General features: G+C 35.5%; 1 protein-coding gene across 1 annotated transcript; it reads right to left on the bottom strand.

Annotated features, from left to right (window-relative positions):
• Nucleotides 1-7,747: 7,747 nt before the first annotated feature.
• LOC128212999 (uncharacterized) lies at nucleotides 7,748-15,874 on the bottom strand. The gene is made up of 4 exons (XM_052918455.1): nucleotides 15,490-15,874; nucleotides 12,857-12,958; nucleotides 11,495-11,551; nucleotides 7,748-8,073 (listed from the first exon to the last, which is right to left on the bottom strand). Exons 1-4 carry the CDS (start codon nucleotides 15,853-15,855, stop codon nucleotides 7,993-7,995), a joined length of 606 nt encoding a protein of 201 aa, XP_052774415.1. The 5' UTR covers nucleotides 15,856-15,874; the 3' UTR covers nucleotides 7,748-7,992.
• Between the last annotated feature and the right edge of the window lie 1,510 nt (nucleotides 15,875-17,384).

The following is a 17,384-nucleotide window of genomic DNA, read 5'->3' as shown; positions in this document are numbered from 1 at the left end:
GTGAACTTTAATTGCGGCCTAAGCGACCGGCACAACCTCATAGCTACCAGTTTAAGAAAACAACGTGAGCCATTTATGAAAAAGAAGGTCACTTTCAGGTCATACAAGAACTTTGACAACAAATCATTTATTGAACATTTTCCCATGTACCGTTCCATCTCGCCCATATCTATGAGGACATGGACGATATTGATTTGGCTCACAAACACCTGAAATTGAAACAAGTTATTGACGAGCATGCCCCAGTAAAACACAAAACCCCAAAAAGGAATCCACAGCCTTATATGAACTCTAGGTACCGTAAACTAATTTACAAGGCTCGTCAAGCAAGAAACACCTATAACAGAAATCAGAACATGGCCATTGAACTGGTTAAACTACACTAAGCTCAGAAATCTCAAAACCAAGGTGAAACGAGAATCTATAGCTGTAGTGGAGGACCCAAGTCTAAGGACTTCTGGCCGACAATTTAACCTTTTCTCTCACAGTAACCTACAAATAAATCAGATAACCCAATAATACTCAATGACAACATAGGGAAATAGGTTTCTGATCAAAAGCTGGTGGCCAATAAAATCAACTCATTTTACATGAATATAGCCGAAAATATTGAAATATCTGGAACTCGGGTTAAAGATAAACACCCTAGTCTTGACAAAATAATGGAAAACTGCCAAATGTCACCTGACTTTCACTTTCACCGATAAAGATATTGGAAAGTACATTGACAGGTTAAATCCCCAAAAAGCAACTGGTATAGATCTGATTCCTCCCAAAATCATCATTGCTGGCAAAGATACTTTACAGGTTCCCATCCGAAACATGGCCAATGAAATTATAAGCCAAGGATCATTTCCAAATAGTCTTAAGCTAGCACAAGTAACCCCTATTTTCAAGAAAGATGATCCCTTTATTGAAAAGAACTATAGACCAGTCAGTATTTACCATCAATGTCCAAATTACATGAACGGGTCATAAGTGAGCAACTGATTAGTCATTTTGATAACATTTTTCATCCTTTCCTGGCAGAATTCAGAACAACATTTGGATGTCAAACTACCCTTTGACCTTTAGGGCTGGTGGAAGACTCGAAAAAAAATGATGAGAACAAATGTGTAGGCGCAGTTCTAATGGAACTCTCAAAAGCATTCGACTGCCTGCCACATGATCTCATCTTAGATAGGCTTAATGCATACGATCCCTCAGCCCCAGCATGTAAACTCCTTCACCGGTACCTCAACATATATGAGGGTTATAATTATGAACCATTTGAAAAGGTACTATGTCACAGAATTATCACAATCTCGTTCCCCGGCCACGTTAAGTTCAGCAGGCGCACAACTTCTGCACTAGCTAGCTTATAAATTACTTTTCATGTTGCGTCGTCTCAATTCTGAAACTCAGTATTACTAGGTTGAATATATAGGATTTTTTTAATAGATTCCGAAACTCCGACATGACATTTCTAAACGACTTTTGATGTATTTAGCATTTATATGATATTGCCCGTTTTACTGGTTGAATAATGTACATCTTCCATGACATGTATGAAAACCTTCTCCTTTTACGTACAGCTGAAAAGCCGATGGCGCTACTGCATTATGAACCATTAGAGAAATATGTAATTCAGTACAAAATAGCCGAAAGTGGACATACTGCCGGATATTAGCGTAACGCTTATATATCTTATTTCCTTTTGACTCCTTTCTCGGGGAAATTCCGATTCATTGGTTCAACAGCTATGCACTTGTGTCATTGGATTTTGAATACTTAGGAAACAAAAGCGCCAAGTAACTACTCTGAAACAAGAGTCAAGATTAACATTTCGTAACTGAGCTAGCAGGGTGGTATATTCAGTACTCTTCGTGACCAGGTTACACAATTAAAATGATTTAATACGACGTTATTCCTTTTGCATTTAAAGATATATTCCGCTCTTTCCCCGGACCCGGTCCTTTACACATATATATTCCACACAACTTTTCTCCTGGGAACACTTTCGTCTGTCACCAGCCAAACAAGTGTATCTACAAAGGTCGTTATTTAATAGCATGCTATTTTGTAAGATTTAAATAAAAAAGTACACAAACTATCAATCACATATTTCAATATGCTTGCAACTGCCCTGTAGAAAATATGTTCAATGTATCGGAATCATAATTCTATGTATTAAAGTCTTTATGTTGCAAGCAAACCTATTTGAGACTTATTAAACTTGTGCGTTATAAATCCCAACTAAATGTCTTAGCTGCTGGGGTTGTGGTTTTCATTGAATTTTGAGACCCTAAGAAGTGTTTTTACATGATTGATAACAGGGGCGTAGCTTGACGAAAATGTATGTGTAGGCCACTTTTTAGAGTACTGACCATATGCAACTTTCGATAAATAATATACGAAACATTAATGTCGCGTGAAAATGAATTTTAGAGCAAAGGAAAACGATATATTTGAATATTTGAAATACCCGGTTTCCGATATATTAATGCGCATTTGTCGGAATTTCATATTTTAGACCCTTCTCCCCCCCCCCACCCCCCCCCCCCCCCTATGCCTTCAGTTTTTATTGCAGATTTGGCATTTTTACTTTTTCGTTTTTTTTTTCTGAAAAATGTGTAGGCCGCGACCTACACGGCCTATAGGAAGCTACGCCCCTGGATAACATGGAAGGGACATACCTGAACGCGTGCCAACATCAAAACGTGTGTACATGTATGTTTCAGTAAAGATGATCATGTTTGCGAGTTCTGTAGTTCTATATATGCCAGTAATGACCCATGACTGGAAAATGATTTTTTTTCGATCCTATCTTATACAAACGCGCCAGGAGTGTCGATCCATAGTGTGCTGTGTCACGTGTTACCAGATTTATAACGTAGGTGGATCTTTGCAATACATAGCATGCGGATAAATTAAAACGATATTCACTTACGTATACGGTAGTTAACGACGTTGCCCATTGAACTTAATTACAATTTGCATTTCACTCATTGTTATGTTGACGAATTATAGTACACTAAAAAGATACTCTTTAGGGCTTATAACACACATAATTTGGAGATTGCATTTGAAAAAACATAGCAAATATACATTCTTCTTGACAGTTTCAGAAGAAGCAGGACATGCTCAACGAAACTGGCGATATAAAACACGACGCTTACAATAAAAATGTAAGCGCTGAAAGCGCTCAAAGGCTGTAGGTGCGACAAGCGTGATTTTACTCTGTTACTGTTACCAATATTCCATAAGTGCATGTCATTACATATGAATAGGTTATGTAAATTGATGTTTGTAATACATTGTATAGCTAGTTTCATAACAGGATATATGAGCATTGCTTTCATATGGCAAGTGTATTGCTAGGGCGAAATCAATTAAATGGAACCCGATATTTGCTGAGAACGTTTTGACTATTTGTAGTAGATAAAATAAGGCAAGGTCTTTAAGTCAACACATTTTCATTTGTCTGTGTAATAATATATAATAATCTATTCCATACGGTTCCTCTATTTTATCTTATGAACGTACATGTTTTGTATTTAAATAAAGTGGTATTAACATTACCAAATCATACGTATTATTTTAAACCGCAAATCACCATACGTCCCATTGTATGACCCTGACGCATTTATTCTTTTAACATGTCATGTCAAAAAGTGGATCTGACGATACCTGATTTCAATTTGCGGTACTAAAGTCTGAAGGCCTGCGGCCTGTGGCCCCAAAACAGATTCATATTTTGGGCCAATTCTTACATTGTGAAAATAATAGCTATACAGGGAGAGGAAGTCACATAAAGTGCACGTCTAATAATAAAGTACATCCAAACTCAATATTTAATGCATTTTTCTTTATTTAACGACATGTTATCAAGGCAAAATTTCTGAACAAATGTACACGTGCGAAAACTATGTTTGTTTAAATTGTACAGGTGCTGAACAGTAAAACACGGTCTCTTCGCAAAAAAAGTAAACTATTTTGCGTAAAAGACAATAATATAACAAAGCATGTTGTTTTAATTAAAATGCCCCTGTACTATTGCTTTATTTCATAGCTTTTGGGCACAGGCGGCAGTTGCGTTGACATGACCCACCCTATGGCGACACACCTCTCCTTGTAACGAGACTTATGCTGTTGTTACTCATATCACTGTTTACACGAGCCTCGTCGTTAAACGTAAACGTCTTCTTTCGGTGATATTTTTCACCTCACCGGTGTTGTTAAGCGGCTCCTGTCGCCATTGTTAATATTCATTAAGTCATTGCTGTCCCTCTCCACGTCACCCATATACCTGACGTTGTAAAATGGTATGGTAATGTTATGATAGAGCTCTTCAATAATACCTCTTGAATTCAATGAAAGAGGGCTCCAATCGAATTCATGAAAGCATCAATTACATAAGAGACCTTTCCAAATAATTTGGGGAGTTCTACAATTCAATTGAAGATATCCCCAAATCAACTGAATTAAAAGTCTAAACACTCACATTGCAGAGCTCTACAGTTGGAGATATCTCCAAAGCTTTATGGTATATCGTTTGTTTCACCCAAATTAATGCTCTCAACAATTACATATACCTCATTGAGTATATAACTCATTTATATAATAAGAGCTTTTTTTAAATCAATTATGGCGAAGTACGGATTTGTCATTCTCGTGCACCAACTGCGTTATATTTAGAATTGTCGAAGCTCTGACGAATCAGAATGGGATTTTTTAGGATTAAAACTAACTACAAATCATTTGTTGCCCTCCTTGTGAATAACAGCTTTCTGCAATTGATTTTAAGAGTTGTATAATTCAATAAGTGAGAGCAACTATTGCACAAGTACAAGCATTAGTTATTTATAATAATGGTAGCACCATATCATTAGAGACATCTTCAAAGAGGATTATTATCATTTGTCATAGAGAAGAGGGTAAATCGTTCAGACTCCAAGAAAAAGCTGGGACCAATAAATCCTACACCCAGGTAAAGGGCAATATTTATATTACTTCGCAAAAATGATTAACATGTGTCCATAAGAGCTTTTATAGCGTCGTAAATCGGAATGCAGTTTTTTTTTTAAACTCTGCTGTATTATTGACTAAAAATCGCTGAACCATTTCCGAGTGATATCTTGAAATTATCACCGAATATCTGAGAGGGGGTCGAACCCAGATCAGGTAAGTCTAAAGTACTAGAACTTGATTGGCTGTTATTCCTAGGGGAACGCGAGCTCTTACTTGGGTATGTAATATTACTTGCAATAAAAACTTAAACCGAACTGTCAGGGATTAGAAAAGAATCACGCTTTATTTTATATAACCCAATTGGATAATGCCCCGATTTTGATAGATTCTTAGATCAATACTTTGCTGCGGTTACTTGGATACAAGTGCTAGATGCAAGATGCTAAAGTGTCTTGCATGCAAAACTCGTATACAAGTCCAAAAAAGCAATTATACACCCTCTACTTACAGCCTGGATAAGGATCAGTTCTCCTTATGACCTATCAGCATGTCCTTGACCTGTGGCAAGTTGCAAGATGGTGAAACTTAAAGGCAAGTTATTTGAAAATGCTAGAATACATGATCAAGATACAGCCCGGACAAGTATCATTTCAAACTTTGACCTCTTACCTTGACCGTTGAGGTTAACATTTGACCTCTAAGCATGGTCTTGACCTTCGAGATGCAGGCCTGAGTCATGTGTACAACAGGTCGCCTTATGGTGAACCTTCATGGCAAGGTTTTTTGAAAACTATAATGCATGGTGAAGATACAGCCAGGACAATCATCTTTTCAACCTTTGACCTTGACCTGTGAGGTAGAGACCTGGGTTAAGTGCGTGACACACCACCTGATTGTGGTGAAACTTCACAGCATTTTTTTGAAAGTCCTATAACGCATGGTCAAGATACAGCCTGGACATGGATCATGTCAACCTATTACTACCTACCTTAACTTTTTTGTACAGAGCTGGGTCTTGAATACGACACACCACCTCAAAATGGTGAACCCTCATGCCAGAGAAATACATCTATATATTCATCGTTCTTTTCAAAGAATAGATAGTCACGATCTACCCTTTTAAAATGCATATATTTTCCAGAAAAAAACAACAGCAATAAAATAGTAATAACGTCTAAATGTTAATCGGAAATGAGAATAAAATATACCCCACAAAAACATATAAGTCAGAGAAAATTAGCACCGTTTCAATATCAGTTGGTAAAAACATAATGATCTTATATAATTTATCCTCAGCAAAATGAAAATCCTAACAACTAATCACATACATACTTATTAAAAACCACACATTTCAAATACACAACTGAAGACAGTTACATCAGTATATTAATACCATTAGTAAAAACTAATATACAATTTGATGAAAATTTATTGCTTTATATAATGAAATGTCATTGAATATTTTGATGTTCGCGCGTGACCATACCAGATGAGCGAGAAATATATCGGATATTGTTTATGTGAAATGGACCTTAATTACCAGATGGTCTTTAATTTGAATGCCTTACTGGCTATTATAAGACCACAAACAAAAACATAGTTTTATATATTCAAAGGCTGAAGTCGTAATATTACTTTCAAAAGAAATAACATTTTTTTTTTTAATTTGGACTAAATTTGTTTGAAACTGTATAATACAGTGTAGGTTAATTAAAGGCTCAGTCAAATCGCATTTTAAGTCAACTGTTATGCATTTTATGCAGTTTGTTTTCTGTGTCAGGGAATGTACACTGATGCATTGGGGTTACGTCTCGGGCCATTATGACCCACTCAGGCCAAATATCACTTAACAGCCCGGCTACGCCGTGTAATAACATCTTAAAAAACAAAAACAAAAACGAGCAAGGTTTGGATCGAAGGTAATTTCAGATATTTCGTTAACTACATGTGTTGACATAAAATCCGTAGTTGACGGATAAAGGGGATACTTGCTCACTCAAGTTTACCACGGAACTTTATTGAATAATTGAATGACACTCAATGTTTAAATAATCGACAGAGGATCATCTTTATATATATTGCACGGCAACCTTGTTATTCTAGTGTACCTACAATTATTGGAAAAACACATATCACATCACATTTGAAATTGAAAACATTCGCGCCAGCACGACTTTGTCCTTAATGACATTTTGAAGTACACACGTACATTTTTTGTATTAAACTTTCAAAAGTTTTTTGAAAATTCTTTAATGAATGATCAATATACAGGCAGCCCTGAAAAATTTAGTCCGGGCTGATTGACGGACACTTATACAGTCATGAAACCGCCATTGTGACAACTATGTCTCAGTCTCTCACTCACTGCAAGGGGGTTCAACAGACACTAGAATTCCCTTGGGGATGTGACGTTTTGTGAGCGCTTTTTCTAGTAAAGGTCACAATGACAGACCCAAAATTGACCAGGAACATCTACTGAACAATGTCCAATGTGCACAGCAAGTTTAAAGACACCAACAAGACATTCATTGGTTATCAGCCCGAAAAACAAGTGCGAATCCAAATGATCACATAGTCATCGTGTGTCTCTCCAATGCATAACAGGTGACACAAAAAAGGCACAACAAGGTGCAGAATTATCAAAATTGTATGGCATGTTCTTTAGTTCATCCTATTTATATAATCTTTGTTCTGAACTTTCTGATATGAAGTTATACATAGTATTTTCATTATAAAACTAACCGACAGTGACATCTGCTAGAGGAATTGTTTTCTTTTATCTAAATACAAGGTTAGGTTCACTTCATATTATTTATTTCTAAACACTTTCATGTATAACATGTTAATTTATAACAACTACAAAACTTCAGCCACCAAAACATACATGTACATGTCAGCATGTCAAATCATTTAAACTAGTTCTTATATCCACACGGTATTTTCACAACAAATCAAGCCCAGATGGCATCATTCTGCTGTTTCTTTTATAGTATCTAACATCCTTTATGGATATTTACATATTCTTATGTTAAAACTTCTGGTTTAGTCCCTCAATGCCTTCCTCTTGCTGAAGTTGCAATCACCCATTACAGCCTCCGGAATAAATGTAGATGGATCCTGACCCTGGGAATTAAAATGGGGTTTTATTAGAAATGTTATGACTTTTGCAAGAAATAATTGTGAATAATTTAATACAGAAGGCCCATGAGGACATTTTTTATTCAGAGCCTGTATATATTGCAAAAATAGTATTTATATATCTGATGATGACATATAACTCGAAAGACTGTTGAGCTATGCTTGGGAAACAAGTGTCTATACAATGGGATTTTTTTTAAATGGGAACAAGGCTGCACAAGATAGTGAAAAAGCTAATACATTTGATAAATACAATTACCGGTGTTAAATTTGAATGAGCAATTTGAGTTACAAAAAAAATATCAGAAACATGACAATTGTCATCTTCTTGCTACATATGAACTTTGTGTTGAGGTAAGATGCCATACCATTGTATTAGGAATGAAGAATCGTGGCTTTCTCAAGTGATTAATGAGACAAAGTTTTCGCATATAATGTCACTGTGACCTTGACCTGATGACCTCAAAATCATAATCCACTAGTCACAACCAACCGCCATGTCAAGTTTGAGGTTCATTAGTGCATGCATTATCACTCATTACGACCTTTCACATTCAAGGTCACTGCGATCTTTACCTTTGGACCTGATGATTCCATAATAAAAAAAGATCATCTCCTCATCAAGCCCAACCTCCAAAGTTTAATTTCTTAAGATCCAGGCTTATCCTTTGGTCTACCGACATGCAAAGCAATATACACACTCTTCTCCAAATGGGGCATAACAATGATCAGAGAGATATTGTACTACATAAAACAAGAGAGCTGCATAGCAATACCATATCTCACCTGTTTTGTTTTCAGAAGAAAAACAATAAACAAATCAAATCAAATCAACAAATATTAGATATATTATAAAAGAGTTATGGGCCTTGCCATGTGCCTATTGTCTCTGGAAACCAAGTTGCATTCTAATATCATGAAGATTTTTTTTTATTTCAGTTATGGTAAAGATCAGGATAAAGCTATTGAACACAAATGACACCAAGGCCACTACAATACACAGACTTGTTTACATCAAAGAAGACAACTAAAAGCATTACAATAAAAAAAAGCATTAACATATCAAAATGACATTAATACAAAAATCTACGCAGCAAGTCAATAAATTGGACCAACTTGTAGTTTTCAGAGTTTTGGTGTATGTAAAATTCTTAGTTAATGTAAGATAAAATGAGTGACTGTGTGCCTTTTCAAATCTTAAAGGCCTAGATCGGTAGCCCTGGACTACTGGTTTGTGATTGACAGGACATTAGGATAGCGGGAGTCTAAAGCTATAAAATTTAGAGAGTCTAAAGCTATAAAATTACGCTGACCAGGGCAACTGAAGGCAAGTTATAACATCAGTATGGTCAGACTGTTTTCATGAAGTTTTCCACAGATTTCAAGCAAAAGTGAAAATTTCAGATTTTACTCAGATTTATACAGCTGAGCTAGCTATCAACTACACTTGATCATAACTTCCAGGCTTTTTATACCAACATACATTTAACATTTCACATGATGAATGTAATTACCCCACAGCTATTATCTCTATTTCACAATGTGATAATATCATAATTTTGTTATTATCATATTAATTTAGTAACCACAACAAAACACATGTGAATATGCTTTTTATTCATTTTATTTTATAATATTCCTATGTCTGGGTCACCATATTCAAGTGAAGTCAACACTTTCATTTAATAATATTGAGGTAATCATGTAATAACGACTTTACAAAGAAAGAACATTGTTATATTTATATTAGGTAAACCTGTGTAAGTAATCTTATGCGTGCTCATGACCGCAATCTTTCAGTAAATATTTTTTTAGACCATATGAACCAAAGAAAATGTAAAAAACTTTAACGAAAAGACGGTATCTAAGAAGATGAAACAAATTTCATCTGGAGCTCAAAAAATATTGCAATAACATGGCACCCACAATTGTCTGACAAAGCAGCCAAAGTACATAACCACTTGTACTTTGCCATAGACAATTGCAGAAACAACCCTGACGAATTACGTGCTATAATAGACAACTGTATACCTCATTTTCAAAATATTCATGAAAGTGGTCCTGCAGAGTCACAATGTAAAACACCGAACTTTGTTCCGGACTATATTTTGTAACGAGATCCAGTGGCTGTAAGACTTTTGCAGAATTTCCTCCATAGTCTCACTGCTGCAGACTATGCACTTATAATCTAAAGAAACATGTTAAAAGTTTCAACAACAGTGTTCTAATTTACTTGGACAAACGAATACACTATAACAATTCAAGCTACAAAACCAGGATTGATCTAGCAACGTTTAGCTTGAACGAGCATATTGATGGACCATACACGCCCCGGTCCAATTGACAAAATGTTCAGCATAATCGTAGAAACCTAGGGAAACATATAAGACAAAAAACGTACAAATGTGTAAATGACATCTGGTCTCTCCTTGTAAGTGTGAAAGAAGACGGAAAGATCATACAAGGAGCAAATGACCAAAATGTAGATAATGCTGATCATTATGATGAGGAAATATAAAATATTTTGTACCTACTTATGATAACAACGTTATCGCAATGATTAATATTTATAAGTATAATATTTCTACTATTGTTCTCGAACATATCATGTATAATGAACAGCCAAATGTATGTGCATAATTATTACAGTCTCAATAACCTCCGTTATACTTCAACCAGTGATATACGTAGCCAGCTGTATGTATTATACCCTGTACAATGTTTGAATACAATGTGTAGAATTAAAATACATTCCTTTTCATTCTGAGAAGATATTAACTAGAGTTTTAAACATTGTATAACTGTATCAAATTTAATTTGTATTATTGGTATGCATCCTTTCACATTAATCATGTAACAATTATTTGTACAAAACTTCTTCATATAAATATATGTGTGTGGTTTTTTTTTATGTTTTACGTCATTGTCCTATTACATATACTCACTATTGATGGTAATAATGTATTGAATTGGTTTTTATTTGATTTAATCTACATAGCCTTGCATTATAATATAAAAAGCTATAAACATACTCTAAACTATTTGGGTTCATATATTTCTTCTCTTTACCCAAGCACAAAAATTCCAGACTGACCCGTGCTGCTAATAATGATTATGACCAGCAAACTGCTTTTCAATGACCCATTACCCAGCTTGTGTTAATTCCTCCTGTCAATCACAGACCAGTTCTCCAGGACAACCGATCTAGGTCTTTAAAGTTTTTATTTTTATTATGAATATTTTATTTAAGATTTTGAGAAACATACGTTTTTTTAATATTACACTTTTCTGTTTCACAAGACTATATATGTTTAATTAACCGATGGTCTCCTTTTGACATTGACTTTTTCACTTGATTTTGAAAGTGGGTGATCTGATTGAACTGTTTTAAGACAAAGACACTTACCGGATATCTGTTCACTCTGGTTATAAACAAATCGGGACCAGCAAACCTCTCCCAGATCTGAAATCATTCATGTTGGAAAAAAATCAAATCATGAACAACTCCTGAAATTAAACATCTGTGAAGTCAAACAAATGTATCTAGCCTTTGGTTAAGTTCTTTCAATAAATAATATAGGGTTATAAGTAACTACCACAAAGTCTGACTCCATTAGCAATGCTAAAACATATACTTTAACCCCATAAGCGATAAAAAAATCCCGATTTTTGTCCCATAAGAACATAGCAAGAGAAGCGAGATACAGCAATATGACGGCTGAATTAAGTATCTGTGTTTAATGGTTGAAGTGGATAATAACTTGAAAAAAAAGGTAGGAAAATGTTGTCGTTTTTTCTATATATAATTTTTGAAGAGAATTCATGAAGTAAACCTTATAAGGAGAATAAGTAAAAAAAGTACTGAACCCAGAGTCCAGAGTTACGGTTCCTGTGCACAGCACATTTCATAAAAGAGATGTATCTCATAATCTGAATATAACTTTGAAATCAATATCTGAATGAATATGTGAGATGCTTTTGACATAGATTTAATATGAAAAGGGTAATAACTCAAACAAGGGACCCCAAATGTAATCCCATGACAAGTTTTCATAAACACTTCATAAACACCAAGTTTGGTCACAATATGTCTGTTATGTGTTATGCTCCGGACAATAAATAAGAATGAAAATTACACCAGAGGTTATAGTTATTAACACAGGTAATCGTCACATAGCTTGGTCACTAAAATATGGCCCTTCAGTCCTTTGATATTGTTCAAAAATTAACAAAAATAATTAAAATTGATAAACATTTCAATAAATTTCTTAGAGAATAACTTAAAAAAATATCATTATATATATATATATATAAAATAGTCTGTATTTAACATGTTTTAGGGGGGAAAATTTTAGAAGTTATTGAACCTCTTTGTTTCGTAGTTGGCGTTTTCAGTGTTGAGTTTGCGCATTTGGTCTGATTATGTTAGAATTGTATCAAAACTGGCATAAAAGTTACATTTTTCTTGTAGCTTAGTATTTTACCTTTCCGGCAGTGTAAAAATTATAGCATTTTGTCTAATACTTTAGGAAATATTTTATATTGAGGAAATATTTTACATTGTTTAGGGCAACTGTGGTTATGGGGATTTCTGCACATGGACATCTTGTCTTTTTTCATAGCAACTCTGACATCATCTTTACGTATTAAACAAATGAGTTTAGTCTTTTTAAAATCCTTCCATGCATAATAAAGTTACAGCCCAGGGAGACAGATCAGTTGTGAGATTTTAAAAAGCTACCTTCAGGGAAATAAAATGTTAACTTACCCTATAATTATATCTCACATAGTAGAAGGAGTACACTATTCCGACACCAAGCAACATCAACTTGGGAGCATTCACTCTGATGAAGGAGGCATATAACGGATTCTGAAATACAAAATGTAGCATATAAACACATTAGCAAAGGATACTGCACACATAGGAATTTTCATCTGGTAGGGATTAAACCCATGACTTCTCCCTCCCCAATTGTGTCACTATTGAATCTTGCTCAATAGCAAGACTGTACTAAAGCTGCTATATACATATTATAACATACAGGGTTACACTTTTCCCTTAAAATAGGTTGGCCATTATCTAACCTTACTATTACTTTTATGCTCTAAATTACAAAGAGAAAGACTTTTTTAAGATTTCACCATCAAATGCTATTTTGAAACAGATTCTGTGATTTCTAGGCATCTAAACTAAATGATTTAAAATCACATAGAGATCTGAGACTAGTGCAGTTATACATGTAAAATTAAGATTTTCTATAACAAGCATGAAACTTTAAGTATAAATTTATATAAGATTAGATTATAACCGACAAGCCCAAATATAGACATATATAAAATTTTAGATTTCCTACAAGCCCAGGCTAGCTTGAGGCCTTCTGCAAATATTAATCACTTCTTGTGGAGTATAGGATCCATCACTGTTTTGGCCAATACCAGCAGATGGTATAGCCGAGAATCAAAGACAAGAAGTGTTGTACCAATGATCAATTATAAATGAAAAGCTCAAAATCAGTAAAATATTGATGGCAATTTTGTTATACTATATACATTTATTATCCTAAATAGCTACATCTCAGTCTTCATGACAAACCTGCTTGTTGGGAGCCAGAGACAAGTAAAACTGCCAAAGGGAAGGTAAAAATTAATTCAGCTTGCCTGAACAGGCAACTTTAATGTAAAGCGCAACAGAAAAAACACAGCCATGTTGCTGTTCCATACTTTTGCAACACGGAATAACTATTCTTGTGGTAAATAACAAAAAAATGCTTATAGAAATAGATCTTGCTAAAAAAGTTTTTTAAAAAACAATTATGTAATCAGAATGTTCAGGCAAATGAGAGTGACTTTGGGTAAATTTGTCTCAACAATGGGCAACAAGGTTAAAAAATATCCCAATGACTGCTGTCTTTTCATAGACCATTTAATTTCAGTACCATTTCTCGTCTTTCAAACCAGAAATTTCTTACTCAAATTAACTGACTAGACTTACTTTTCCCTAAAAAATACTCAAATTTGTTATTAATTTAATTAATCAGTGATATAAAGAAAATTGACATTGAGTAATTTAAAAAGTTAGGCTGCCGGAAAGAAAATGGGCTAGTAGTAAGCGGAAATATAGTTATGGTTCTTGTACACTGCACTTCCTGACAGTATGTTGTATCATTGCATCAAGTTTTATTGAATTCCATCCATTTGTCTTGAAGTTAGGCTCCAGACAAGAAAATGTAAGAAGGGGCAATAACTCTGCAAATGGCTGAAATAAAGTTATGGTTCCTGTAAAATGCTCTGCCGCTCATTGTGCTTTAGCATTTATTCTGGCAAATTATCCTCCTTTTTCCAAATGAACCAATGAAAAGTAGAAAAACAACGAATGATCGTAAGTACCCCAAACACGAATCATCAAATAAAATAACCCTTTCATTAAATTTAATACAGTTACAAAATGGGAGCGAGAGCTTAAAACTTGACAGTTACTAAACTGAAGATTTGGTTCATCAATTGCAAAAAGATTGATTTATCATTCACCAGTAATTGTTTTGGAATTATTTTTACCGGCTGCTCCTTGCGAATTAGGAAAAAAGTCTACATTTGGAAAAATACAATATCAGGCCAAAATAGCTAATATAATGGCAAATATACAGAGCCAACCCCATATATTGATTCTATAAATGTAAAAGTGGGTATTATCCCCTGCAAAGTTTTGTACTGGGAGAATTGTTTATATTTTCTGATGAAGACCTGTTGACAACAACAGTTTGACATTGATTATAAAGAAACACTTTGATCCATTTTAGAGTAGAGCCCTTGATGCAATAGGGATGAAGTTTGAGGGCAAGTTTCTCATAACTGACTTTGTAGAAAGCCTTGCTAAAGTAAAGCAAAATTAAATAAAGTAAAGCAAAATTAAATCAGTTTGCTTTTAGTTATGGAGAAATTTGACAAGATCGTCAACCAGCATAAGGAGCAGGGAGCGATTTTCCTGGAAGCAATGTTAGAGCTTATTAAAGGCATCCAGCTTAGTAAGATGTTTTGTAATAGATGATGTGACAGACCTTATATTCTAGTGTTTTGCACAGAACACATGCAAAAGAAATCGGCCTGTTGTAAGTGTCCTATCAAATGAGGGTTAAAAATGAATGTTACAGCATGGGTGATAGTGAAGTTGAACGAATTTTCAGAATGATAGGCTTAATTTGATCAGGGCCTGAGACTTTGCTGAAATAGTCACAGGGTTACTGTTTAAGTTTGAGAGCTGTTTCTTAATCCTCTAGGTTTTGACTGTTTTGTCTGCTGTAGCATTTTAGTGTTTGCCTGTGTTAGTGATGTCCTGGAGTTTCATGTTACAAAGGAACCAGAGACTATTCGGGGACATGGGCTAAAAACTGAATACAGTATTACCATGACTTTGGATAAGCCCTTTTCTATGACATCCCATGGATACCGATACGTTCTTCTGAAAATATTCATAGGAATGGCCTGTCTGACAAAGACAGGCTCATTAGCGGCCATAGCCTGTTCAGAAAGCCACTGCTTGCGAAGAAACCGGTCTTCTGCTGTCATTGGCTTGGACAGTCGCTGTCGTTCGAATGGCATATGTTCGATATTCATTGGTGGGTAACGACTCCCCCTATGAATTTGCGTTTCTCGCTGTATACGATCCTTATACTCATGAAGCTTTTCATTTTCACGCGGTATGTCAGGAGTAGGAGGCGCAGGGACCTTGGATCCCGATGATGGGTTTGCAGGGACATTTTTGTCCGCCATCTTGGCGACCTTGCAAACAAGGGAAACAACTTGTAAAATATTGCACCCTACAAATGCATAACTCATAACGTCTAATTCAAAACGGTTTTGGGTACTAGCCTGGGTAGGCGCATGAAATTTTATAATAAAACCAATATTGCGTATTAATAACCAAACAAAAGATTTTCATGAAGCTAAATTTATACAAAACGAATGGCATCAGGGGCAAGTTACTTCCTAGCCAATAAGCGTCAATACCACTATTATCACCTAATGTATACAACGAATGCATTATAACATGGCCACTACCGTTTTAAAAGGACCAAAACTGCAGTAATTGAGGCAAAGCTACAACACTTGATATACACATTTACATTCAAATGCAGTTATCCAGACAGAATCAGACATAATCGAGAATGCCATGAATATACTTGATTTCAATTTGAAACAACAGTTTGGCTGCTCTTTGTATAGAAACACGATATGAGCATCAAGCTGCAGGATCGTATTTCTGCCACAAGAAATATGCGGCTTCTCTTTGGGATCCTCATATTGGTACGGCGACACCACACAGTACCGTATGCTTTTCATATTATAGCCACACCTCTTTCTTGATGAACAATTCCACCCTTCGTCACTAAATGGGCATTTCCCGATGGCGAGGATAAATGAATTGCCACCCCACACCATCACCACCCCGATTTCACCCATGTACGTAGACATACACTACTTTTCATATATTTATATAAATAAATGGAGAAAAGAGAATGACAGTACCAGTCTAGATATGTACATGTAGGCCCCAGTCCAGCCTGCTATCGGTACATCACGGTATCCCCCAGTCCAGCTGGCTATCGGTACATGTAGCCCCCATTCCAGCTGGTTATCGGTACATGTAGGCCCAAGTCCAGCTGGCTATCGGTACATGTAACCCCCAGTCCAGCTGGCTATCGGTACATATAGCCCCTAGTCCAGCTGGCTATCGGTACATGTAGCTCACAGTGCAACTACGTACTTATGATGCGATTTTTATCGCTTTTAAGCGACACAATCACTTTAAATAAGATGTTACTGTAGGCGGTGGATGTGCGTTCATAGTATAACATTCCGTTGTGGAAGGAAGTACGTTCATAGTTCGTATGTTAACTTGGTTGGTATTATCCAAAGGAGCAAAGCCCGGGTTATGTGTGGATAGAGAATGTACTGTATATAAAGACCGGCGGACCCCTTCAGGGTCGAGCATGCTTCGTTACACATGTAACGCCGTTTTAACTAAATTATTTCACGAAATCGGTCAGTAGATACTACACAAGGCAAAAATGTCACCTTTAACGGAGTACTTATACGCCTTGTCTAGCGTAATATGCAACTAAATATTGTGCAGCTTCATGCAATCTTAGATCAAGACCATAAGCATACATCACTGGTTTTCAAGTGATTTCTTAACTTCTTAGGTTAATACCATAAATAGACCAGAACACGCACGGTTGCGAATGCAAATCTTCTATCCAGAGCGCTTTGGAGCGAACGCTCGTCTTTTTTAGAACAAG

The sequence above is a fragment of the Mya arenaria genome, chromosome 13 (genome assembly GCF_026914265.1).
Source record: "Mya arenaria isolate MELC-2E11 chromosome 13, ASM2691426v1".
NCBI lineage: Eukaryota > Metazoa > Mollusca > Bivalvia > Myida > Myidae > Mya > Mya arenaria.
Note: the sequence above shows the minus strand (reverse complement) of the source record. Positions and strands in the feature narration are given on the sequence as shown.

What these genes read in the sequence shown, in the direction of transcription:
- LOC128212999 (XM_052918455.1), bottom strand. Translation starts at nt 15,855, where the DNA reads ATGGCGGACAAAAATGTCCCTGCAAACCCATCATCGGGATCCAAGGTC. An exon ending in AGGGCTTATCCAAAGTCATG is followed by an intron (nt 12,959 to 15,489) that starts GTAATACTGTAT and finishes TTTGTATTTCAG; the next exon opens with AATCCGTTATATGCCTCCTT. An exon ending in CCAGAGTGAACAGATATCCG is followed by an intron (nt 8,074 to 11,494) that starts GTAAGTGTCTTT and finishes TTTAATTCCCAG; the next exon opens with GGTCAGGATCCATCTACATT.